Genomic DNA, 27,222 nt, shown 5'->3' with positions numbered 1-27,222 from the left:
CATTTAAAATGTCTTAAGATCACCTGGCAAGATAAAGTACCAGAAATTGAGGTTCTTTCTCAAGCTGAATTGCCATATTCTGCTGTAGAGAGCACAGTTCCAACGATCTGGCCATGTTGTTTGAATGTCAAATGTACATTTCCCTAAAAGACTATTTTATAGAGAATTCACACAAAGCAAATGCTCATATGGAGGTCAGAAGAAGTGATACAAAGACTGTCTTAAGTTCTTTCTGAAGAACTCTGGAATCTATTTTGAGACTTGGGAGACGCTAGCACTGGACTACTCAGCATGGTATGTCCACGTCAAAGAAGGTGCTGTACTCTATGAGCAAAGCAGAACTGGAATACCTAAAAAAGAAATTTGAAATGTGCAAATTTAGAGACACCTCCATTTACAAATGTTCATGGATTATTTGTGCTTGACTTGTGGCTTTCTGAGCTTATACTGGTTTGATCAGCCATTGTTGGACATACTGTACATTGAGCCCCAACATAGTGTTGTTATTTTGGTTCTTTTCAAGAAAGGGCAACTACCAACCAACCAACAGCCAATGATTGGAATCTGGATTCCTTTTAGTTTTCATTTGCGTTATTAAAGCGTTATTAAAGTAATCATGTACTTTGTTCTCCTGAATCTTAATTCATTCTATATCAGTTCATAGAAATCTTTGCATGTTTTTCTGAATTTGTCTATTTCCACCATTTAAAAAAACCAATGCAACATTTCATTATATTAATAAACTACAATTCTGTCATTCTCTAATTAAAGAGTATCTGCTTTGTTTCTAAGTTTTGGTATCACAAAAAGTATGGCTATGACTATTTTTATATATCCAGGGCCTTCCTTTCTATCCTTAATATTTTTTTTATCCTTAATCTTTTAACGGTATATAGCAAGTGATATTTTTATTTTAAAACTCTAAGTTTGAAATAAATGTATGCAATTCTGAAGGTTTTACATGAGTGAAAGAACAACAAGTTTTAGAAATTCATTAGATATAAATTAACTAGCTACAGTAGAGGTATCAATTTACCACATACAATATTTACTAAAAGTCCTTTTGTCATTCAAAGTTAGAATGGTTGAATATGCTGTGTATATGATTGCGATGGAATGCTACTGTGCTGTAAGAAATGATGAGCAGGTTGATTTTAGAAAAACATGGAAAGACTTGCATGAAATAATGCAGAATGAAACAAACAAAGCCAAGAGACACCATTGTAACAGTAACAGCAATATTGTTCAAAGAGTAACTAAATGACTAAACTATTCTGACTAATAAGAACATGTAACTACAAAGAATTTGTGTAGGAAAATGCTATATATCTCAAGAGAAAGAATAGATATATGGATGTATTGTATAGTTCCACATATAAATCTATATCAAATATTGGCTTTCTGTCATGTGAGGTTGGGAGAGAGGGAAGGGGACAACTTAATACTCAAAAAGATTATAACCAAAAAAATTTTTTTAAGAAAATAAATGTAAAATAGGTTGGGAAGGAGGGCACTAGCAAGAGAGGTTTCACGTAGAAAGTGGTGTTTGGAGCCAAACCTGTGATTTTACTGATATAGGGACTTCCCAGTATGGAAATTTCCTCCACCCCTGCAAACAGCAACTCATCTGCATTTTATAATCTTAGAGAGTTACCTGGGGTATCAAGAGGTGAAGTAGTTTGCCCATCTTCACAAAGCTACCATATGTCAGAGGCAGGATTTGAACCCAGATTTTTCTGAATTCAAGTCTAACATTCTACTGAATATTCCACATTAAGCTATACCCCTATTTTATCAGTGTCATGGTTTGTTCAGTCATAACCTAAGTATTAGACATTTAGGGATTTCCTATTTAAAAAAACATATTATATATTGATATCTTGGTACAGATAGTACTTTTAAAAATATATATACTCTTGGGGTACATTTCCAGCATGGGATTATCACATGGGTATGATCAATTTTATGGATTTTCTTTAAGGTCAGATTATACTTTGAAAAGATGGAATCTATCTGGAAATCCCATCAGTAATGTCTGTATCTACTTTATTTCCATAGCCCTACCAACACTGGATTTTGTCTTTTTCATTTATTTTAGTCAATTTGATGAATCTGAGGTATTACCGTAAAGATGTTTCACTTTATATTTTTGTTGATTTTTGAGGATCATTGTTTTTTAAATGTAAATAATTTGTATTTCTTCATTTGTGAATCATTTATCTCTTTTCCCCACTTATCCATTGGAGACTATTATCCTTGTATATTTGCTATAGAGTCTTGTAAATTCTCTGAATATGTTTTTTTCCTGGTAAATGTGTAGCAAATTCCACATGCTGTCCCCCCATCCCCCCCAAAAAACCCCAAACCAACCAACTGGTATAGTGGGAAAAGCACTGGACTTAGTCTCAGGAAACTTGGGTTCTAGTTGTATGAAAGTTATTGTACCACTGAGTCTCAGTTTCTTCATCTATAAAATGGAAACAATACTTGTACCACTTACTTGAGTAGTACAAGAGTATTTTTTGAGTATTTGAGAGTTGTTTTTTAGGGAAGGAATGAAGTCAACTATGAGGCACTACATAAGTGTAAGTTGTTGTCTTTATTAGAGCTACTTCATTTCATAATGCTATATAATGTTACACTAACAGCATCTGAAAATTTGCCATCAGTCACATAGAACAGGGCCAAAATATTATCCTGTAGGTAATAGTTACATTGGAATGCCATATAGGTCTAGGGATCTTTACGTGCAGGCATTGAGCCTGGCTAATAAGAAAGGTCTGAGGCTTCATATCAGGAGAGATCCAAGCTTAAGGTCAGTAAGAGAAGGGACCAGGGGCCTGTATTATTCAGATGTTACACACTAGAGCAAGGGAAAGGAAAGTTGCAGGCAAAACCCAATTCTGGGTGAGAGAAAGATCATAGAGATGTGTGGTCAATGAACTGGGTTAGAGTTGGAGAAGCTGAGGAATTGGTGAGATAGGGGATCTAGGGCAAGTTTGGAAGCTAACCTTCATCTTTAAAAGAGAGGTGAATTGTGCTAAGTAAAACTTCTTATAAAGAAATGCCATTTAACCCTTTTTACATTTTTAATGGGCAGTTCATGTTTTTGAAGGCAGTCTCCTGGACTTAAATTAAGACCTAATTGAATCCTTGGAGTTTGTTTATCCAACTTGTTCTTATTCAATGTTCATAAGTCTAGAAATGTGGGTATTAAGAGAAAATACAAAGAAACTATTGCCCCATTTTCCAAGTAACTCAAAGTAACACTAACAGTTGCCACTTGATAATTGCAAGGAAACAACACATTCTAGCTATTGTACTGTGTTTTTAAAAACAAAACAAAACAATAGTGTCATATCTCCTTTTACAAGTGAGTTTTTCCACTATTAAGCAGTTTTGCTTATTATGACAGAATCAGAATTTCAGAGCCAGAAAGTAACTTGGTAGATGTCTAGTCCAACCAGTACTTAAAAAACAATACCCTTTATAACAGTACTTCCTTGATTTAAGAGATCATTTTACTCTGAAGATGAATGGAGGAAAAAGTGGAGACTTTGTTTTAAAAAAACTGTCTTTTAAATTATTATGAACATTACAAATATCAATAAACATGAACATTTACTTTTATATAAAAAATAAGAGAATTGCATAGAAAAACATGAAGTGCAGCTTATTTTTTGTAATATTTCACATTTTAAAATACGGCTTCTATATAGTTCCAACACTGCCCTACTTATCTGTGCCCTCTTCTGAACATCTTTCAGCCTATTTTAGAAATGATTTATTGATCTTTTCTTTCTTCATTTTAATATCACTATTACTATCTTCACATTGTCCCATTCCTGCCCCCACCCAAAGTGTTCATTGATAAAAAATATAGCAACACAAAACAAATTCACATTCTGGCCATGCTCAAAAATATCTCATTCAGCATTTCTTGTCCATCACCTTTTTCTAGAGGTGGGCAGTATATACTTCATCATTAGTTTAATACAAAGCTTCTTAAATTGTGGGTTGAAACCCCATATGGGGTAGCATAACTGAATGTGGGGATTACAAAAAATTTGGTTAACTCTAAAAGGTTATATATACTTATTTTATATACCTATATATTTGGGGTCATGTAAAAATTTCTCCAGCAAAAAAAGGGTTGAGAGTGGGAAAAGTTTAAGATGTTCTGGTCTAATGGAAGCCTAATTGATCAGCATTCTTAAGTGTTGATCAGAGTCTTAAGTCTTTCAAAATTGTTTTCCTTTACAATGTTGTAATTATAAAAATTATTCATCTGGTTCTGTTCAATTTGCTCTACATGTTTATAAAATTCTTTTTTTTTTTTTAAGTGAGGCAATTGGGGTTAAGTGACTTGCCCAGGGTCACACAGCTAGTAAGTGTTAAGTGTCTGAGGCCGGATTTGAACTCAGGTACTCCTGAATCCAGGGCTGGTGCTTTATCCACTGCGCCACCTAGCCGCCCCAAAATTCTTTTCTTTTGAAAGTCTATTTTGTTATTTCTTAAGGAGCAATATTATATTCATACACAATAATTTGCTTAGCCATTCCCAAGCTGATGGGCACCAAATCCCCCCTCCCCCCAGTTATTTGCAATAAGGGAAATTTTTTTTTTTTAAGGACAGCTAGGTGGTATAGTGGATAGAGTGCCTGTCCTGGAGTTAGGAAAATTCATCTTCCTGAGTTCAAATCTGGCCTCAGACACTTACTAGTTGTGTGACTCTGGGCAAGTCACTTAATCCTGTTTCCCTCAGTTTCCTCATCTGTAAAATTCGCTGGAGAAGGAAATGGCAAACTAAGCCAGTATCTTACAACAACAGCAACAAGCAACAACTTATTTTTGTACATATGGTTCATCTTGCTCTCCTTAATCTATTTGGGATTTTTTAAGATTAGTAATATTATATAAATTTGGGGGCATAGCTCCAATTCCAAACTACTTCTAAGATGGTTGGAATGCTTAGCAATTTTGCCAACAGTGCATTAGTGTGTCCATTCCTCCAACTGTCATTTTTCTTGTCATCTTTGTTAGTCTAATGAATATGAGGTGGAACCTCAGAATTGTTTTTTTCTCTAAGGTTCTACTTTAAGTTTTGTTGGGTTACTCTCGTTTTTTATCTGTTCTTTGACTGAGATTTTTGTGCTTGGGTCAATCTCTTCTGACACTCCTAGATAGTTTAGGTAGTCCTTGTCTGGTACTAACCCCTCTATAGTTTGAATGCTGCCCTTGCTGCAGATGGCATGTTTGGTATAAGGCACCATCTTTTGCCTCAATTCCTGACTTGGTCCATTGCAGATTCTGTTCTTGGTCAGGTTCTCTGTTTTGTCCTTTAATGTCCTTTAATGATCCCCAATCAGTAGTTGGCTTTTTTGTTATGGCCCTGAAAAACTTGAGTGGGTTGCTGAAGATCACACTGGTCTCAGGCTTCAAGCAGTTCTAGTTTAGTGCCCAGGCACTGAATTGGCTCCATTTTCTGCTCTGGCCCCCAGTGCTCTAAAGTACTCATATAACTAGGTCTCATCTTCCTGTGCAGTAACCTCTGGAGGTTCTATCCCTCTGCTGCTACTCTGCCCTCCTAGGGTAAGGATCTAGCTTTAGGTTTTCTTGAGCTAGCTTACAGAAGTCCCTGTTCAGAACTCTGGCTGGCTTCAAGTCCCTTCTTGGTTGTTTATGCAGGCTTTCCTGGTGGGGCTTCTTTTACCACTTCTGAGGGCTTCTACATTTACCTGAACCCACTTTTTTTCTACCTCTACTAGCTCCTGGCTATCTTTTGTGACATGCTGGCCTAGGTAGAGAAATTCCATTTCTTGTTTCATCACTGGTATTTCTGGGATCTTTTCAGATACTGACTAGGCTTTATAATTGTTAACAATCATGTCTTAACTAGAAATGTCAAAAAGTGAGGATTTTCAAACATATTTGGTCAAAAAAATGCCTTCTGACTCCAACAGCACCATTAGGATGTGGTTTTGCCCTATGGTCTTATTTTCTGACATACTTAGATGTTCATATGTTCATTTCATCAGGGTATGGCTACAAAGAGAGCTTTCAAAAGGTCCCTTCAGGAATGATGAGGCTGGTATACTTCTGAGCACAGGTGGAGGGGGAGGGGAAGGATTTTCAAACAGGGCCTGGCCTGTTCACTGCTAGTCTTTTTCTGTGGTACACCTGAGTCATGTTTCTCTCCCAGGCAGAGGTAGGGATGAGTGACAAAAATATTTGCTACCTCTTAAATTGTCATACCTTACTATAAATGATCCAGTTTTCTGGAATACCTGAGCCACTCTCCTCTTAACAGAGGAGGCTGTGAAGGGACCTTCTGGTTTAAAGAGTTTGATTTGCAGGTTTCTTTGATGATTATCAGCAGTATTAGGTAAAGGAAGTTTTGGGAGGCAATATTGTTTCCAAACGAAAATCCCTGTCATCATGGAGATTTGAGTCTAGCTGATGACTTGGTGACTTGGCTAGAGGTATGAAATGGGGGCACTCCATAAACAGGACCTGATCAGGTCCTTGACTGGGAAAAACACCACTGCTCTGGCTGACAGTTTCCAGGCCTAAAGAGAGGAGAAAGTGAAAGAGGCAAGAGGGTGTTTTTCATGCTACTTCTCTATCTTTATATCTCCCATAACACCTGTCCTAGGGCATTGCACACAGTAGGCCCCAATAAGTGTTGTTGATTACTGCTAAACCCAGCTGAGTAAGGAGTTGGGAGTGTCTTTTGGTTATTCTTTACACAGACTTTTGGACTCCTTGGAGATCTTGTTTACTACAAAGATCTTCGGACAAAATGCCAATCTTTTGCTGGTGTACATAAGTTGCCCTCTTGTACCCTCCAGGAAGCTTTGATGTCTGTATAAGTTATTAAGAGGTCTCAGATTCTTCCCTGTTTAGATGTTACCTCTTACACTGTAGTTGGGACCCAAGGAAGTGGCAAGTAGATGAATTTTAATGAGGAGCCAGATTCTGTAAGAGAACTTGAGATGCTGAAATTTAACTGAGCAGATTTTTTTCAGCATTATTTATGCTTGAAAATTAAATATTCACTCTTTTAACTGATAAGACTATTTTAAATTCACAATTGTGAACTAAAAAAGTGGTTAGCAGTTTTCTCAAAGGTGTGGATTTGTTTACTCAGAGTACATAAATAAACATGGCATCTTAAAAGAGATGACTCTTCTAAAACAAAAACAACCAGGAAATAGGATTCTGGAAGAATATAAATTAGAAACAAACATATATATACAGGATGCTGGAACTAGAAAGGACCTGAAACATGTTTGTACCAATCCTCTCATTTTATAGATGAGAAGTCTGAGGCCCTAAAAAAGGAACTTGCTCAAAGGTCGAATAGCTTGCTTACATGGCAGAAGCAGGACTAGAATTCAGTTTTGTTTCCATAACACCACTGATACTTCCAATATCTGGTATATTGTGAAATACAGCCTGAGTTATCTAACTGGAGTCTTGATGCCTATCTGTTAACTGCGAGCTCTACCAGAGAGGACTTCGGTGCTGTTTATTTGTTCAGTAGTGATACAGTCTTCAGTTCTATACTGATTTTTGTTCAGTTGTAGGGTAGGACGAAAAAAAAAACTGAGGGAAATTTGTGTTGGGTCCAGCATTTTCAATAGGTGGCATGGCCAGGATCAATATGCTTCAGGACTTCTTTCCACTGGTGGTGGCTTTGCCAATTGTGGCTCCAATCACCATTTTACATTTGGGCATCAGTGCATCTATTACTACCTCAGAGTCGCATATTAATAAGTTGCATAATAAGTAGCCCAATCATTCTCACATGCCCTGAGTTTAAGACCTCGAAACCCACAGTGCACGCGGCAGTATTCATAGGCGAAGCTCCATCCTGATTCCAGGCTTCCTTCTCCCCTTCTTCGAGGCTCTGCGGGTGGGCCTCCTCCTTCCTTCAGGCCTCTCCATCTAATGCCCTGGGCTGGGGGCAGGGGAGGGTTCTCGGAGCTCGAACCCTCACTGACCCCAGTAGGCGGCTTTGTAGTTTTGAAGTGTGGTGGTTTCCGCAGGTGGAGCATAAGAGGCTCAAAAACGTGGGCATCCGAGAGGTGGCCGCCTTTGCTTTGCAAGTGGAGGGGACAGTTTTGCAAAGCGGGTGACACGTCTCATCTAAAACGACCCTCTGCCACCTTCTGAGCACAAGTTCCTGAGAAGCATCGCGAGACCAGGATGGAGGCGGCGCCCAGCCCGGCCCCTTTCCGGAAGTGCGTAGGGCGAGTGGGCGTGGCTCAGCCGCGATCCTAGAGGGAGGCCGGAGGCCATGGAGGAGCAGCGCAACTTCTCGGACATCGACGGCGGTCGCCTGGCTCTCCAGCGCCGCTACTACTCCCCCTCCTGCCGGGAGTTCTGCCTGGGGTGCCCGAGACTCTCGCTGCGCTCGCTCACCGCCGCCACGTGCACCGTGTGGCTGGTGGCCTACGGGCTCTTCTCTCTCTGCCAGGTACGGGCCCTGCCCCCGCCGTCGGCCCGGCCTCCGGATGTTGGCGGCCCTCCCCTTCTAGATTCCCCTTCCGCCCACCGGATACAGACTGCCCACGGGACGCATCCTGGTTGAGGCGCTTCAACGCCGTTTGCCTCAGTTTCCTCATTTATAAAACAGGGGTAGTAATAATAGCACCTGCCTTCCAGGTGTTGTTGTGAGGATCAAACGAGATAATAGTTATAAAGCATTTAGCACAGTGCCTGGCGTATGACCCTAGGTAAATGTTAGTTGTTATTATATAGTCCGTGCCCTAGTGGGTGATGATGGTCTCGCCGTCTACTCATTACCTCAGGACAGGCCATTGTTGTTGGACAACTTATTTGATAGGCAGATGTTCCTTTTATGGAGCTATAATGGTAGCAGAATCTACAAGCATTACCCAAGCGGCCAGTGTGTGTTCCAGGCCCGGGGCTGAGTGCTGACAAAAACAACCCCTGCCCTTAACGAGCTTGCATTCTATTGGGCGGGGGGTGGAGGGGGGGGGGCGGACGGCACGCAAAAAAGAGGTTACATACAAGATAAATATATATAGCATTAATGGCGGTTTATCACAGAGGGAAGGTAATGGGGTTTGGGGGGCAGGAAAGGCCCTTTGCAGTGGATAGAGCACTGAAGTTGGGCTTGGGAGTCAGGGAGAACACGACTCTAAGTTTGAAATAAGAGGTGTGCCACCCATCTGTAAAATGATGGACCTGACGTCGCAGGTCATTTGGAACTTTACATCTATTATCCTGTGAACAGCCAAAATGTATTCCTTTTTTTTTTTTTTTGCGGGGGCAGTGAGAGTTAAGTGACTTGTCCAGGGTCACACAGCTTGTAAGTGTCAAGTGTCTAGTTTTGAACTCAGGTCCTCCTGAATCCAGGGCCGGTGCTTTAGCTATTGTGCCACCTGGCTGCTCCTATTACCTTTATTTAAACATTTTTTCTTCCCTCTTTAATTGACCATGTTGTAAAGCTATGACATTCCATTTAGTAACCAGCTTATAATTATAAAAAGAATTACACCTGCTTCAGCCTGTACTGCCCATAGCAAAACTAGCAGGTAATTTGGGTCCCATTCTGGCTATTTTGACAAACTACATATAAAAACAATGCAGAATTTTAGATGAAGATGAATTCAATTCACTGCATGTTGGAGGTGAAGGTGATGATTATGTCCTTGACAAGCTTCTATTGTCCAGGTACTTTGAAGATAAAGTATATTCTGACCAGCCAGTGTTCCTACTTGAGGAGGAAGAACTGTCATTTGTCAGTCACAATGTGCTTCTTCTACGACATCAAGCTTAAAATCTTTGTTACCAATCTTAGTATTTCTGATCCTGTCAAAGCCTTGGGTTGGCTTGGATGCTTGGCTTTATTGTCCTAAGTAGTAACAAATGTTGCATATTAGGTAATTGAGTAGTGCTTGGAGCTTTCCCAGTTCTACATTGCCTTTAAAACAAAATATAAACTTCCATTTTGCATTAAAAGCCCTTCATAGTCTGGTTGTGGCCTATCTTTCCAGATTTACATATTACTCTACTCACTCTTTATTTATTTGTTTGTTTGTTTATTTATTTTGGGAGGGGGCAGAGCAATGAGGGTTAAGTGACTTGCCCAGGGTCACACAGCTAGTTTAGTGTCAAGTGTCTGAGGCTGGATTTGAACTCAGGTCCTCCTGAATCCAGGGCCAGTGCTCTATCCACTTTGCCACCTAGCTGCCCCCTCTACTCACTCTACAATCCAGCTAAACTGGGCTACTTGCTATTGCTCATACACGATACCCCACCTTGTTTCCATCCTTGACACAAGCTTTCCTCTAATCCTGGAACACTTTTCCTTCTCAAGGCCTCCTCTTAGAAGTCCTACATTCTTCAAAAACTCAGATCAGGTGCCACTTCCTACATCAGACTGTGTCTGGGGCAGCTAGGTGGTGCAGTGGATAGAGCCCAGGAGTCAGGAAGATCTGAGTTCACATCTCACCTCAGACAATTACTAGCTCTGTGACACTGGACAAGTCGCTTAACCCCAGTTGCCTCAAACATCCAAGGTCATCTCCAGTTGTCCTAATATATGTCTTGCCACTTGACCCAGATGGCTCTGGAGGAGAGAGTGAGGTTGGTGGTCTTTGCACAATCCTCCCTTACAATTCAGTGCAAGTTGTGACATCACCTCAGTGCCACAGTCCTCTTGGAGAATAAAGGACAAACAACAACTTAGGTGTCCACGTGTTGTTTTTCCTCATAAAATCTAGGCATACTCCTTGAGGGCAGGGATTGTTTTGCTTTTTTCATTGTATTCCCAACATCTAGCAGAGTGGATCTTACTAAATGCTTGTTGATTGGTTTACCACAGCTTTCTTCTAGTTGAGCCTTCTGGTACAACAGAGAACAAGTCTATACCTTCTTCTACTGGACACTCCTTTAAGTGTTTGCAGACAGTGCGTATCTTTTTTTTTCTTCTTCAGGCCAAAGCAACCTATTCTTCTAAGATATGGTTTTCTGACCTTTCTCCATCTGTTCACTTCTCCTTCCTCCTCTTCTCCATGTCTTAGTAGCTGTACTATGTCTCTGACTTAGTACATCTACTAAGACTACGCTTGCCTTCCTTTAGTCCTGGATAGTCTGTCACCTTCTATAGGAAGCCTTTTCTGATTCTTCTTAATACTAGCGCCTTCCCTCTGTTGATTATTTCCAATTTATCCAGTGTATTTCTTGTTTATATATAGTTGCTTGCATGTCGTCTCCTTCATTTCTATGAGCAGAGACTGTCTTTTGGTCTTCTTTGAGTCCCTAGTGCTTACCACAGTGCCTGGCACATAGTAAGTGCTTAATATATGTTTACTTACTGACTGACTAGTATCTGTGATTTCATTGGCTTAAAGTACTCTCCCAACTATGCCCAAAGGGCTTTAGAACTGTGCATACCCTTTGGTCCAGCCATACCACTGCTAGGTTTATAGCCCAAAGACATCCCCCAAAAGAGAAAAAGACCTATTTATACAAAAATATTTGTAGCAGCTCTTTTTGTGGTGGCTAAGAATTGGAAATCAAAGGAATGCCCATCAATTGGGGAATGGCTAAACAAGCTGTGGTGTATGTATGATGGTGATGGAATATTATTATGCTATAAGAAATGACGAGCAGGATGATTTCAGAAAGGCCTGGAAAGACTTGTATGAACTGATGTATAGTGAAGTGAGCAGAGCCAAGAGAACATTATTCAAGTTTTCTTGTACAAAATGACTAATATGGTAATGTTTGACATAATTGCAAAAAAAAAGAGAAGTAATATTTGAACCCAGAGTCTTATTCACTCCAAGTCCAAGCTGTCTTTCTGCTTCACTGTGCTACTGCACATGATACATTACAAAATAAATACCTATATGTTATGGAGAGTTAGAGGGTTGGACCTAAAATCAGGAAGACCTAAGCTCATATCTAGTTTTGGTCACTAGCTGTGTGACCCTGAGCTAATCACTTAAATTCTCTTTCCTGTTGCCTTACCAGGATTGTTATGAAGATAAAATAGTATTTTAAAGTGCTTTATAAAGTTCTACATAAATATCAGCTATTATGATTGTTAAAATACGTGCTTTTATAAAAAGTAACAAAAAGTACCCTTTAGTTGTGCCTTTGGCATTTTAATCCCTAGTCCCAACTCTTCAGCACACATATAAGATATTTTTCTATCTCCTACTCTTGTCTCCAACCTTCATTTTGTTGCTTTACTACTATACACTTAATTACTTCCTTATAGTTGTCACAAAAAACTCCCTTATTTTACTTTACTGTGAATTGTATTATATCCTACTCTTCATTACTTTAGGGCAAAAAATGGGTAAACAGCTGTTTTACATATATTAATATATTTATCATAAAAAGACAGAAAAGACTTTTGTGCTACTACAGGGATTTTACAAAGTAAAAAGGAACTCTTAGTTCACCATCTTCTTGATACAGTTCATACCAATCAAACAACTAAAGTATTACTTTATAGAGCTAGGGGAAAAAAGGAATTCATCTGGAGGAATAAAAAAATAAGAATATCAAGAAGATTAATGAAAAAGTAGAAAGGAAGGAATGAGATAAAGATCTCACACTATAGTACAAAGCCATAATCATTGAAAAACTTTAGTACTGGGTAAGACAAAGAGGCAGTTCATAAAATGTTAGAAACTAGAGGAGAGATGATAGTATGATTTGATTCTGTATGCATCTGGAAAAGAAGACAGAGCAAGGAGGGAGTGATTGTTGCAGGGAATTTTCTTTAGGCACACAGAATGGATGTCAAGAAGAGACACTTAATAATAAATATTAGGTGGAATAAACAAGAAAAACTCAGCAGTCTGTTGAGAAACAGTGAGTCTGATAGATGGACTTAGAGTCAAGTGACCTGGCTTTGAATCTGGCTACAGATAGTTACTAACTGTGATCATGGGTCAGTCAATTGACTTTTGCCAGTTTCAGTTTCCTCTACTTGAGTCTCAATGGTTGTGAGGGAAGTGCTTTGAAAAAATTTAAAGGACTAGAGAAATAAATTATTGCCAACCTGTGGGCCTACCAAATAGGTAGGACATATCAAAACAGGGTGTTCCATTGTTTTGTGCTTACTTTGTATATATTTTCTATTTATTTTACTTGTTTTCCCAGTAGAATATAATTTTCTTGAGGGCAAGGACTTCATATTTGTCTTTGTAACCCCAGCACTTAGGACAGTGCAAGTTGGCATATGAATAATAAACTTCCACCCTGTCATACCCTCCGTATTCTAGTAATTCTGAACCTTTGGCTGTCATTGTTCAAACTCTGTTCTCTGTCACCCACTGGCCACTTTTTTATTCCTATTTCCCTCAGAGTAAATCACACCCTCCTCCGTGTCTCTCAGCCTCCAGTATCCCACACCAAAGCTACCCTCCCTTCTGTTGTGCCTTCTAGAGTGCCTACTCCATAATTAAAAACTTACTTTCTTCTTAAACCTTTTCATTTCTCATTCTTTCTGATGCTTTGCACTCACTGAGACTTTGGCTGCCTCCTGATTGACAGAGCCTCCCTGGCTTTGTTTTCACTTTCTTCACTGTCTGAGGTGGGGAAGTTGGAATATTCCATGCTCCTTATTTCTGCTTTTTAGACTCTTCCTCTGCTGTCCTCCTTGAGTTATTAATCTCTCCTCCTTTGAGGTTCACTCATTCCATTTTTAGCACCCAGTCAAGATTTTGGTAGTTGTTACCTACCAACTTCCAGCATATTCTCTTTTTCTCAAGGAGTTCAGTGCCTGATTCACAGTCTCTCCTCCAACTCCTGCCTTCATACTAGGGGACTTCAGCATACATATTCATACTCCCTAAAACATTCTGACCTCCCAGTTCCTCTGTTTACTCTTTTCTCATGACCTACTCATCCATCACAGAGATGGTCATACCCTTGTTGTTCCTTTTGCCCCCAACTGCACCACTTCTGTATTCATGAGCTCTGAAACTTCCCTTATCTGATCATAAACTATTGTTATTTCTGCTCTCTCTGCCTTGCCATTCATACTCTGTTCTATGTCCCTCACTGGGGCTTTCAATCCCTCTACTCCTTAGTTCTTTCCTAGGCTGTCACTTACCCTTTCACTGACTCAATTCTCTCTTTCCCATCTTAACCCTTTGGTGAATCAGTTCAACCTAATCATCTAATTAATGAGTAAAACTACAATTGAATAGTTTCAGTAATATGATTGTGTATCTCTAACTTTCTTTTCTGTATCCTAAGATACTGTAAAGCCATGTCATATTCTAACTGAATGAATGAGCCAGTTGTGCGCAGGCAACACTGGGGGTACTATAGAGAAGTAAAGGGGAAAAGCTGAAGTTCCAGTATTGGAATCTTTGGAGAAGAAACTTCTGAGATTGATGATAGTGCAAAGGCTACATCATACAATCTTCATGGCACCTCAATGCTTAAGCTGAAAATTATTTTCTTTCCCCTATTCCTCTCATTTCCCTTATCTCCTTTGTATTTCTGGATAGGGATTCTTACTTATTTTTCTCATTACTGGACCTAGGCACTGTTTTGTGGTGTTGGGCCTTTTTTTTTCATAGCTAGGATGATGAAGACACATAAAAGCTGATACAGTCTTTTCATTGGCTTCTTTTGACTTCTTTTTCAGAACAGTATGGTCCTCTCTGCAGCTATCTTCATCACTCTCCTAGGCTTGCTTGGTTACCTCCACTTTGTGAAGATTGATCAAGAAACCTTACTTATCATTGGCTCTCTTGGCATCCAGATGACTTCGTCATATGCCTCAGGAAAAGAGAGCACAACCTTTATTGAGATGGGCAAGGTGAAGGATGTTGTCATCAATGAGGCTATTTACATGGTAAGTACTCTTTAGGGGTCACTTGAAGCACATATCCTTGAAATGTTTTTAGAACCTGGGTGTTCTTTAATACCCAGAGGGTTATTGAATATGTAGAGTTAGATTCGAAGACACTGATATGCTGGGTGGATTCAGCCTTCATTTAATGGCCAGAAAATATTCATGAACCTTATCAAAGTGCAGGTTTTATACTCTGTTCAGTGAGAGGATCAGCTCCAAAGAGAAGCATCAAGTTCTTAGTTGCTTATAGAATATTATAGATGGAAGGGATCTTAGGGGAATCATCAAATTCCCTCTCTTTTTTTTTGTTTTATTTTTTGTTTGTTTGTTTTGTGGGGCAATGGGGGTTAAGTGACTTGCCCAGGGTCACACAGCCAGCAAGTGTCAAGTGTCTGAGGCCAGCTTCGAACTCAGGTCTTCCTGAATCCAGGGCTGGTGCTTTATTCACTGTGCCACCTAGCTGCGCCCTCCCTCTCATTTTATAAATGAAGCCAAGAGAGGTGGAGTGACTCGCCCACTATCCTCAGTAGGCAAGCTACTGGTTTTATAGTATGCAATTTAAAACGTAAGCTCTTGTTATTATAGAATCATACTTAATACTCTGTGGTTTACAAAGCTCTATTCTTATGACAACTCTGTGGAATAGGGAGTCTATTATTACCTTTAGATGAGTAATAGGGAATTAGCACTTCGGACATCTAACTTGGTTTTAGAGCCTTGCTCTGTTGCCAATCTAGAAAATGCTATCACTTCTTGTTGCCGTCATATACATTTGAAGCATATTTATTATCTATTAGGAATGTAGCCCTTTGAAGGCGAATCTCACTAAAAAGCAACATGTTATATTTGTGCTTTTATCATTTGGTTTATTTTCTTACAGCAAAAGGTGATCTACTACCTGTGTATTTTGTTGAAGGACCCAGTAGAACAACAGGGGGTGTCACAAGTAGTGCCTGTCTTCCAGGTGAGCCTTATCTTTCTGAATTCAGGTCAGGGGATAAACTCTCTGAGGGACTAGATGGTGATTTATATACTTTTGAAATTCCACAGTACTTAACATACAATAGGTACTGAATAAATATTTCAGTTAATGATTAGATGATGTTTATGTTGCGTTTACACATGAATATAGAGCTTTTTGTGAAACTGGTAGGCTGAGCTGTGTTGTCTTTCAAGGTACCTCTAAAAATCATTAGTTCTAACTCTGTATTTCTCCTCTCTGGGCTTTAGAGTGCCAAGCCCCGACTAGATTGCTTGATTGAAGTATACAGGAGCTGCCAAGAGATCTTAGCACACCAGGCAGTCACATCAATAAGCTTGTGAGTCCCATCCAACAGACTCTCAAGCTTCTTCCTGTCAAGATAATCGAAGATATTGGAGCCACAGTGATTCATTCATTTTGGGCCAGTTCTAAACAGCATGGCACCATGGTGTGGTTGGATAAAGTGCTGACCTTATAGTGAAGAAAACTTGTGTTTGAATTCTCCTTCTTGCACATACTGGCCCTGTGAGCCCAGGGAAGTGCTGGACCTCTGAGGGCCTCAGGCAGGGCAGGCACTCACCTTGGGACTTCCCTTTACTAGTGGAATCACAGACATAGTCCAAAATGAGAAGTTCTTGACCATCAGTGAGACTCAGCCGTGATTACCCACATGGAAGTCAGGGAGTGCAGAGGACTGAAATAAATGACAGAGTCTGGATTGCATCCTGTCTTCACCACTGATCCATTGTGTTATTTCTTTGTATGTTAGTTTTCCTTCCTACACAGGAGGGAGAGTATCTTATTTTTGTACGGCCTTTAGCACCTCAATAACTGTTTGTTGAAAGTATTGAATGAATGTGAAATGGGGATAATGCACTCTACCTCATTGTTTGGGGAGAGCTAAAATATGAGTGAGATGATAATGAGGTAAAGTCCTTTTGGAGGAAGGAGCCAGATCAAAACAATGTATTATAAAAGTGATTGTTAATAAAATGGAACTGGGAAAAACTATGTGTGTACCTTTCTCTTTGTAGTAGTTCAGGAATATCTTATGGAGGAATTCTGAAAGCAGAATCCTTTTATCCTACTATCCTACTAGCGGAAACTAAGACTCCTTCATAGCTCATAAGTAGAGGGAATGGGTGATAAGCTAAGAATTTGTGGCCTATTTGTGAAAAGACTGAAAGTCTCTGGTATTCCAGGAAGACCATTATTGCACTTGAATCAACCCTAGGATGTGAGCTCCATTTTAGAGGATTCTATCAGGAGAGTTTGACAGATCAGATAAGCTGGTGCAAACCACATTGCTCTAGAGTTTTGTTATTCCCTAAGCAATGTTAAATTCTAGGTAGAACTCTGAGCTTCTTCATAGGAACCATAATTTCTCTCCTATAATATTTGAGAGAGTAGACAACTCATAGAATCAGAGTTGGAAGGGACCTCAGAAGTCCAAGAGAAATTAAACAAGCAAAGCACTTACTAAGTGCTTACAATTCTCCCAGCAATATTCCCTTCAAGTTGTCATGGTTGGCAGGTTGAAGACCTGTGGTGATAAGAAACACTACTACTTGGGACAGCCCCTTGCAGTTTTATATAGTTTTAAATGTTAGGAAAGCTTTCCTTATATTGTGCTAAAAATATGCTTCTGCAACTTCCTTCTGCATTGCCAGGTAGAACATGTCTAATCCCGCTTCCATAGACTAGCCCATCAAATAATACTTGAAGTCATCTTGTTCTCCCAAGTCACGTCACAACCTTATTTCCACATCTTAAAACTGAGGGTAAATCATACTACTTTTTGGAGGATGACTACGAACAGCAATGTTGGCAAGGAATAGAGGGCTTCCCTAGTACATACATAGACTGCTTACTTTATCTGAGAAAACCGAGTGCCAGCTACACATCTCGTGAAGAATTTGAGGGGAAAAAGTATAGAATCATTCAGGTTTTGGCTAGAGAATAAAGAACTGTCCCGTAATTCTAGAGGACACAGACCGCCATAGGTTCTGACAATCTAATTTCTATGATCTGTGTGAGACTAGTTTATGATGGTGCCTGCCAAGATATCAAATCAATTGGCTCCTTCACAGACAGCTGCCTTTTGGGTATTTCAGTCAGACTGATAGACAACACAATCACAGAATCACCATGGCCAGAAGTAGCCCCAGATAGAAATGGCTTGTTTCTAAGTGAAGCATGGTGTTCTGACTTTAGATCCAGATAGCGGAAATATCAAAGACATTGATCCTAAGGGAGCTCTTTATCTTTTGAGTCCATATGAGCCTGGGGATGTAATGCAGTCTAAGGATAGAAAGAAGGTAGGAAATATCCAGTTGGATTGAATAAACTGCTCTAGCTTAAAGCAGTTTGAAGTATTAACTCTCTTCTAGAGACCTTTGTAGCCGTCTATCACAGGAAGCAACCACTGTGGAGATGATCTGCCATCCCTGTCACTACCAACACAAAACGCCAACTGTCTCTAGTGGGAAGGTAACCTTAAGAATCCTAGGAATAGCAGCATCCCTCCCCTAGATTCCCGGCCACTGGCCCTTCTTCCAACAGCTCCCACAATCATTGTCCAAGGAAGCAACCCTTGCAGAGATGCAGCTCCTGTCTTTTTAGCAGTCAGCTACTGGATGCTGGCCTAGAAAAGGAATTTCTTGCCACTACAATCCTTGGCACTGTCAAATGGTTCAACATCAGAAACAAGGTTTTATTGGCGGAAATCACTTTTATTTTTATTTTTTTTTTGGTGGGGCAATGAGGGTTAAGTGACTTGCCCAGGGTTGCACAGCTAGTGTCAAGTGTCTGAGGCCAGATTTGAACTCAGGTCTTCCTGAATCCAGGGCCAGTGCTTTATCCACTGTGCCACCTAGCTGCCCCAGAAATCACATTTTAAAAGATGCATTACTGTCTGCTTAGCTGCTGTACCCTAAGTACCCCTGGGCCTTTCCATTCAATTTGCAGCAAAAACCTCCCATATATGTTGTTTCCTCCATTAGAACATGCGCACCCTGAGAATAGGGACTAGCTTGCTTTCCCATTTTTGTCCCTGATGCTTTATATAGTAAGATTAATAATAAATGCTCATTAATTCGTTCATTCTACATGGCGTTTTGGAGAAGGAAATGGCAAACCACTCCAGTATCTTTGCCAAGAAAACTCCAAAAGGGATCATGAAGAATCAGACACAACTGAAAAATAACTAAATGAAAAAAACAGCATTGACAAACTCTGAGAGAAGGAGAAAAAAATAGGGAAAACGCCTTAAAACCTATTGTAAATAATTCCTTTTTTGGTTGTTGGGGACACCTAACTTTTTACTTATTGTTGCAGACAAGATTATTCCTGTTTGTCCTGGACACTGGGGCTTAGGACATTATGAAGTAAGATTGGAGTTATGCTCTGCCTTCCACACGAGCCCTGGAAGGATGACTATAATAAGGTATGTTAGATGAATCTTCATTTCCCAAAGGAAAAAAGAGGTGGGAACAAGGAGAAAAGTGAAGTTATATAGTGGATTTGAATACACTATTAGCGTGCTTATTATCTTGTCCTTTATAGCTTAGAGTGCATAGAGGGGATTTTATGGAGCCCAGGACCTCTCAGAGAAACTAGGTCTAACTCCATCCAGTTTTAGCATCATGAAGAGGATGGTGGTGATAATGCCAAGGTCCAAACCTGGCCTTTGGTTGGAATTGTTCTTTCCATGCAGCTACCTCTGTTCTCTTCCTCATAAATGTTAGGTCTGCCTTGGGTGTTACTGAGCTGGGAAATGAAATTGAAGCCTTATTTAATGTTGGGAAAACAGTATGGGTTCTTTTGTTTGGTTGGCTTTGGAGGGAGTGTGGAGACCACAAAGGATCACCTCCCTTGGTCCCAGTGGAGAGGTAAGAATTTGGTGGTAGGAAACAAAAATGAAGGAAGCTTTGAGTTTCTTCACAGTCTTCTTTTTTTTTTTTTTTTAAGTGAGGCAATTGGGGTTAAGTGACTTGCCCAGGGTCACACAGCTAGTAAGTGTTAAATGTCTGAGGTCAGATTTGAACTCAGGTACTCCTGACTCCAGGGCCGGTGCTCTATCCACTGCGCCACCTAGCTGCCCCCACAGTGTTCTTTTAAGATGAAAGATACTTTTATGTTCCATGGAGCTTTGCTAGTTCTGCATTCCTACCATTTTCCTAAAACTGGCGGAACATGTCTTAAGGGATAAGGTCAGGATCACAAGTTTTAGTGGTCCAATAAAGCTGCAAAAAAGCAGATAGTGTATTTATTTGGACCTTTAAAGACCAGGAAGAATTCAGTGCGTAGTCTCCTATCCACAGTATTGAATGCTTATTATGAAAGCATTTGGTCTATCGATTAAACCCAGACCAGAGGAGACAGTCTGGTAAGGGTTCTGGGACAATGTAGGGCAGTGAAGAAGTTTGCCCACAGTACAGCTCAGCAGTCTCAGTCCCTACCAAGGTTAGGTATTTAGCAGTATGCTACAGCTGCCACACAAGTCACTGCAAGAATCCACTCACTCTGTGTAAGGAATTGAGTTTCTTTTTCCTATTATTGGAGCCTGAATGCACCCATTGTCCTTCTCTGCAGTTCTATTCTCCTGCCTCAGGTTGGGTTATGTGTTGGGAGATAAGGGGTAGTGTTCCCTCCCAGAAACAGGGAAGAAATCCATTCTTTCTCCCTTATCTCCTGCTACCTCAGCAGCATGGAAATAAAGCCTGTTGGCAGTAGGCTCTAGGCCTTTGCCACAAACTCTGAAGAGGTTAGTTTATATCATCAGGTCTGAAGTGAATGTGTGAGAAAATCGACTCCAATTTAAAACCCCAAATGCAAAGAACATGTGGGATTTAGCAGGTATTTTTCTTGTCAAGGTTAGTGTCCTGGATTTTGGTTGGTGTCTGCACAGAGACCTGAGAGTCTGGTAGAATTGCATTCAGAGTGGCCACTCTTGTGAGAAGAGGGTGAGTACTTGGCTTTTGTCATTTGGATTTAGATTTAGGAAAGTCAGGGCCTGAAACACAGTAGTACTCTGAAGGCAGTGGAGTGTGTAGGCATTGTCATCTGCCTGTAGAATTGGTGAGAATTTGAAACAGGCACCAGGGAAGGGTGGGAGTTGGCTCATAGTGGAATCAGGGACCCAGCAAGATATCACCAAGTCCACAGGCACAAAGTGAGGGGAGATAGGTGGAGGAAAGATGCTCAGAGAAGTGTGGGCCCCTTGGTGCTGTGTGAGGCAGAAGCAAGGAACTGTTTTCCATCCATTTCTTGGAGGTGTCCAATAGGAGGTATATTAGGAGATGAGGATGAGACGGTGGAACAATGGTTCATGTAGCTGGCCATCATGAATGTCAACTCTGCAATCTAGGAAGAAAGCAAAATAACTGTAAAATCTGGAGATGTTTAAGTCTACCTGGACACTTTGGATTACTGTCTGCATCGAAGCCATAAAATTTAGATGGAGGTAGAGACATCTGGCCCATTGCAACTTGGTCTCTCTTCTAAGTCTTGGAGGCATCATGGCATAATCCATTGTGATCTGGGGTTGAGTCCCTGCTCAGTGTGTGACCTTCATCAGGCCCTGATGTGTTCAACAAAATATGTTCATCTGCTCTACAAAATAGGGATAAACATACTTTCATGACCTCATTAGACTGTTGTAAAAATCAAATGATATGATGTGTGTTAAGTATTTTATAAACCTTAAAGTACCATATGATGACAGCTATTATATCTTCCAGAAAATATGAAGCGCTAGCCTTTGTTTCTTCGTGGAGCTTATAAAGGACCAGCATAAACTGCCCTTGCAGCTGCTCAGACCCACCTTTGGAAGTGCCATCCGGAAGATCAGCTTCTCAATGTTTCCTTTACCAGAACTCTTATCTGGAACAGGTTTGATCACAATCATAAAATCATCTTGGTATCCACCAAAGGTCATCACCAAAGAGTAGGGGTGTGTGGCTTGAACTTGCTGTAGAAAGATGGAAGTTGTAGGTCAGAAAGCTTCTGAGGGAACCTTCTCATCTCCCAAACTAAGTGTCAGTGGCATGCTAGATATTCACTAGACATTAGTGGTCTTAGCTAACTATGGATCATTTGACCGCAGATTGGAAATCTACACTTTGAAAACCTATAATTCACATATAAGGGAAGCCTTTACATAAGGAGGCACAGAGTTGGTAGTGACCAAACTCAGGCTTGAGGGGAGGAGGAATGGTGGTACCTGAGAGTAGAGGGAATTGGGGAGCAACCCTACTTTTCTCAATACCATTGTGTTGTGCTCCAGGATACTGACACCATCTTCATTCACAGCAATCCATACCAGAGTGTTCCCCTTGGTAGAAAGTTGGGTGGTCTGGGGAAATAAAGAGCAATTTGGTCAACAGCCTGGGAGTCCTGATGAGTATATTGGGTCTTCCTCCCCGCCCCCCAGGGCAATGAGGGTTAAGTGACTTGCCCAGGGTCACACAGCTAGTAAGTGTGTCAGGTGTCTGAGGCCAGATTTGAACTCTGGTCCTCCTGAATGCAAGGCCAGTGCTTTATCCACTGCGCCACTTAGCTGCCCTCTTGGGTCTTTTTGTTTGTTTGTTTGGTTGGTTTTTTTGCAGGGCAATGGGGGTTAAGTGACTTGCCCAGGGTCACACAGCTAGTAAGTGTCAAGTGTCTGAGGCTGGATTTGAATTCAGGTACTCCTGAATCCAGGGCCGGTGCTTTATCCACTGTGCCACCTAGCCGCCCCCCCTTGGGTCTTTTTGAAGAGCTTGGAACCTCCTATGTGGGTGTACCCGTGGGGCTGTTTAAGCAGGTTCTCTTCTTGTGGTTATGGGATTCTTCTTAGCCCCAGACTGTTTCCTAAAGAAGATGCTTCAAATCAACTTCTTAGTGACAGTAATGGAAATGGAAGGGGAAGATCAGGGAGTGAGAGGGCTTTAACCTTGTCAGGAATGATAAGAGCACTGGGAAGGGGAAGGAAGGCAGAGAAACAGAAGCCACAGCAAAAGGGTCTCCCTGAGGTGTGGACATCAGAAATGAGTCATACTAGTGACCTCTAGCGGTGAAGCAATCTAGTCCAACCTCCTCATTTTATAAATGAAGAAACTGAAACCTGGAAAGAAGTGATCTGTCTAGGGGCACCCAGAGAGTCGGTATTAAGTCCAGAATTCCAATTCAAGTCCCTTTGATACCAATTCCAGTTGAGTTACCCACCATACTGTGTGGGGTCAGAGATGAAGCTACACAGGTCAAACCTAGGCAGGTGGAAGACGAGGAAGTGCTGGGAGGGTCTTGGAGGTTTCCCACGTATTATGGGGGTGTATTTTTCCTAGGGGTCACTGACACACACCTGAGCAGCAAAGAGTTTAGCACCAAAGAGGGACCACTTTCGAGCCACAGTCAAGTAGATACGGATGCACTCAGTTGAGGAACAGCCTTGCAGTGTCGTCCATTTTGAGGCCAGTGCATCTGCCAAGTGTCTGTGAGAAGGGAGGGGGAAGAACAACTCATCAGGGAAGGACCCAGATGCAGTTTTTATGTGGCAGCCCTTGCTGCTATCAGACCCTCTTCTCCCCATACCACCTCCTATATCATCCTGAGCTACTGCCCATCCTACCTCAGCTGTTCAGAAGGGGCACCATATCTATATCTCCTGGGGTAGAACCTATCTATGACCACTTGGAGGAGATGCTGAGCCTTGGCAGGAGCTGTTCCCACAGGAGCAGGAAGGTTAGGCTTCTCTAAATCCCCATATTCCACCTGTGTAGAAAGTATACAAGCATTAGGCCTCAATTAGGGCTGAGAGTATTCATAGGAAGGAGGAGGAAGGGTTCGTTGGGTGGAATTTACGGTTCTTATTTTGAGCATGGAGAAGAAGTAACAATAGTCTACAGGAGTGTGTTGTTAGGGTGGATCAGCCCTTTACTTCAAGCTACCAAAACAAAGTCACAATAAAAATGATACTTGTTCACATTTATATAACCCTTTACTATTACAAAGCATTAGTAAGCAGGAAAACTAGGTTCCAAACTCAGGTCTTCTTCCCATACTGATGACTTTTTTGTTTTGTTTTGTTTTGGGTTTTTTTGGCAGGGCAATGAGGGTTAAGTGACTTGCCCAGGGTCACACAGCTAGTAAGTGTCAAGTGTCCGAGGCCGGATTTGAACTCAGGTACTCCTGAATCCAGGGCTGGTGCTTTAACCACTGTGCCACCTAGCTGCCCCCCATATTGATGACTTAATAAATATTTTGTTTTTTCATTCAGTCAAGAATTTTAGTGATAGTAGGTACCTTAGAGACTGATCATTTATTCCAACCATTTCTTCAGTTTTTGCAAATCTAGCTTTCTCAAAGTGCCTGGGCCCCTCCTTCTTATAGAGACAATTGCCTCCTAGCAGATCAGCTTCCTGCCACCCAGGTGATAAAAAGGTGCCATAGACTTTTTTTTTCAGGGAAATGAGGGTTAAGTGACTTGCTCAGGGTCACACAGCTAGTAAGTGTCAAGTGTGAGGCTGGATTTGAACTCAGGTCTTCCTGAATCCAGGCCTGGTGCCTTATCCACTGCGCCACCTAGCTGCCTCCATTGACTTTTTCCTTTACACTTCTAGTAGATAAGATAGGTGGAATAGTCTGGTTACTTTCTATCCTCTGAGACATTTAGCATACAAAAAACCCTTCATAGGGGATATTCCCTGCACAGGCCTCCTGGGAATGGTTTCCCTCAGTTCCTTACATTTTTTGTCACCTCCTTTTCTTAGGTCTTCTAAGCCCTGTTGCACTTTCTTCAGAGAAGCAATAGTAAGATGTCATCCAGTCTATTCTGGCCCCGGGTATCAGAAGTGTTTTACTCTGCTGAAGGCAGATCACTTACCTGGGCCATCAATGCAGCCATCTCAAGAGCTAGTTCTTTGCTGACTGGGAATCTCCCTGCAGTGATCTCATTGCTGACCTGGAAGGCAAGCAGAAGCCTCTCCTGCTCAGTTTCTCCTTTAACCTGATGCCGGAAATAGAGCCTGCAAAAGGGAGGGAGGGAGGGAGGGAGAGCATAGGAGACTTGACTCAAGGACAATATAGACAGAAATCAACATGGATATCAAACAGGGAGCAATATGGCTTTAATTTTTAATTTTGATTTTAAAAAAGGGAGGCTTATGTTTCCCCCATGTTTTCATGACCCTCCTCACAGGAAAATTGTTAGGAAGTGTGACATGAAGAAGGGGCCATAGCACAAGTTTATACAGACTTGGAAAGAAGGTTCTTTGGGGTCCTCAAAATTTCCTTGGATTTAACCCTGAATAGGCTGGGTTTCCCGACTAGACTACTGGGGTAACTAGGTGCCATGATAGTAAAGTATAATGATGTACTCTGGGGAAATTAGATGAGTTAAGCACAATAGAAATGTATTATCTTACTGGGAGATGATCCCTGGAAAGGAATTGTTTTTCTAGCCAGGCTGAACAGTTTAGTTAGTTAGTTACTTTTTTTTTTTTTTTTTTTGGCAGGGCAATGGGGGTTAAGTGACTTGCCCAGGGACACACAGATAGTAAGTGTCAAGTGTCTGAGGCCAGATTTGAACTCAGGTACTTCTGAATCCAGGGCCGGTGCTTTATCCACTGTGCCACCTAGCTGCCCCCCTACTTCTAAGAATGCCTATATTTGTCACTTGAAATGGGTGGTGGAGCTACTTATCAAATTCATAGTCTTAAATTCTTAGTGCCAATGGAAAGCTTCTTTACGAGATTGGTTTTTGTTGTTTTCCTGAAGGAGGAAGAAAGAAACAAGACCAAAGAAAGAAGGTTATTTAGCCCCATGTCCCATGGAGAGTCTAGGACAAAGCCAGAGGTTAGAATGACTCCCTAAGGAATGCTTTGATCTTGGGGCCTGTCCCTCTTTGTAGAATAGAGGACATTTTGATCAGTTAGGAGAGAGAACAAGCTCATGGTGGCAATGAAAGGCCACGAGGTTCAGTCTCTTGTGCAATATTTGTGTCCCATTCCATCCTTGGTGTTCAGGACCTGTTCTTGTAAATCAACTTCACAATCCGGTTGCTGCCCTCAGACTTCCCAGGATGAAGCTCTCTCAGAGATTGTTCCCACTTCGAAATGGCATCGCAGATCTTTAGGAAGATTAATAGAAAGAGGTGCTTTTGTGAAGGAAAACTCAGAAAGACCCCTGAAGAGACACACCCTCCCACCCATTCTAACTGACTACTTCCATTCAATTAAGTACCATTCTTCCCATTACCAGAGGCTTACTGGGTACCTTCTATGTACTTAGCACTGTGCTGAGCCAGGAACTAGAGCAGACAAGGATGAGCAGAGCTGTAAAATAAATATTGCATGCTAAACTGTCAGCTGCTATTCCTCACTAAGGGCTTGATTGGGTTTTTTTTTTTTTTTGGTGGGGCAATGAGGGTTAAGTGACTTGCCCAGGGTCACACAGCTAGTAAGTGTCAAGCTTCTGAGGCTGGATTTGAACTCAGATACTCCTGAATCCAGGACCGGTGCTTTATCCACTGCGCTGTCCTTGATTGGGTTTTATCTGCCAAGAACTCCCTAGAAGGTGGCCATGGGTGTTTTCACAACTGATATGGAAAGCAAAGATGATAGGAACATCTATCTGGTGGTGCAGGCTTCAGTCAGAAAATATGTCCTAGTAATATCGGCTCTGGAAATACAACACTGAGGGCCTCAGACACACTGTAGATTCCCAAACCACACCTGATTACCATCCTCCTCATTAATAAATACTTATTGGCTGCCTCCTGCCTCTACCAGATTTCCTTATTGCTGTCAAGGGCACCATCATTCTCCTAGGTTTGCAACCTGAGAAGTAGCTCTGACTCTTCACTCTCCCATACCACATGGATCCAATTAGTTGCCAAATTTTGAGGCTTTTGCCTCCATGCTTTTCACAATCAACCCTATCAAATAACACACCCACCACCTTAATTTAGATCCTCATCACTTTTTGCCTGGAAAATTCCAACGATTTATTTGGTCTCTTTGCCATTCCACTCCATCCCTGAAGTGATCTTCTTAAAGCACAGATCTGACTATGTCTTTCCCCGGCTCAGCAAACTCCAATGACGCCTAATTGTCTCTAGGATGAAATATAAACTCCTTTGGCTTTTAAAGTCCTTCATAACCTAGCCCCAATCTCATCCCAGCTTTCTTCCATATTACTTCCCTTTCTACACATCACTATCCAAATAAAACTGTTCTTCCTTTTGTCCCTCATACACAACAATCCATCTCCCACCTCCATGCCTTTGCCCTGGACTTCTCTACATCTGCATTGGACTCCATCCTCATTTTTGTCTCCTAGAATGCTTCTCTTCCTTCAGGACTCAGCTCAAGCACCAATTCTGCATTAAGCTCTGCAT

At 41.2% G+C, this 27,222-nt stretch overlaps 2 protein-coding genes across 5 annotated transcripts in view; one reads left to right on the top strand and one right to left on the bottom strand.

The window, feature by feature from the left end:
* Positions 1 to 8,268: 8,268 nt before the first annotated feature.
* On the top strand, positions 8,269 to 16,853 carry PIGH (phosphatidylinositol glycan anchor biosynthesis class H). The gene is made up of 4 exons (XM_043981849.1): positions 8,269 to 8,482; positions 14,654 to 14,863; positions 15,744 to 15,827; positions 16,094 to 16,853. The coding sequence occupies exons 1-4, from the start codon at positions 8,303 to 8,305 to the stop codon at positions 16,184 to 16,186; spliced, it is 567 nt and encodes a 188-aa protein (XP_043837784.1). The 5' UTR covers positions 8,269 to 8,302; the 3' UTR covers positions 16,187 to 16,853.
* Positions 16,854 to 17,333: 480 nt separating this feature from the next.
* PLEKHH1 (pleckstrin homology, MyTH4 and FERM domain containing H1) overlaps positions 17,334 to 27,222 on the bottom strand; it is a 115,798-nt gene continuing 105,909 nt past the window's right edge. For 3 of the 4 annotated variants that reach the window (XM_043988369.1, XM_043988368.1, XM_043988367.1), the window contains exons 23-29: positions 25,853 to 25,953; positions 24,709 to 24,850; positions 23,455 to 23,597; positions 23,188 to 23,317; positions 22,114 to 22,200; positions 21,670 to 21,816; positions 17,334 to 21,209 (exon numbers count right to left, since the gene is read on the bottom strand). In XM_043988369.1, the coding sequence (XP_043844304.1) occupies positions 21,048 to 21,209; positions 21,670 to 21,816; positions 22,114 to 22,200; positions 23,188 to 23,317; positions 23,455 to 23,597; positions 24,709 to 24,850; positions 25,853 to 25,953 (912 nt within the window). In that variant the 3' untranslated portion in view covers positions 17,334 to 21,047. Of the gene's footprint in view, positions 21,210 to 21,669; positions 21,817 to 22,113; positions 22,201 to 23,187; positions 23,318 to 23,454; positions 23,598 to 24,708; positions 24,851 to 25,852; positions 25,954 to 27,222 lie in introns of those variants that run through there. The other variant, XR_006354990.1, reaches the window with a different exon arrangement.

This window comes from Dromiciops gliroides, chromosome 2 (assembly GCF_019393635.1).
Source record: "Dromiciops gliroides isolate mDroGli1 chromosome 2, mDroGli1.pri, whole genome shotgun sequence".
Classification (NCBI taxonomy): Eukaryota; Metazoa; Chordata; class Mammalia; order Microbiotheria; family Microbiotheriidae; genus Dromiciops; species Dromiciops gliroides.
Note: the sequence above shows the minus strand (reverse complement) of the source record. Positions and strands in the feature narration are given on the sequence as shown.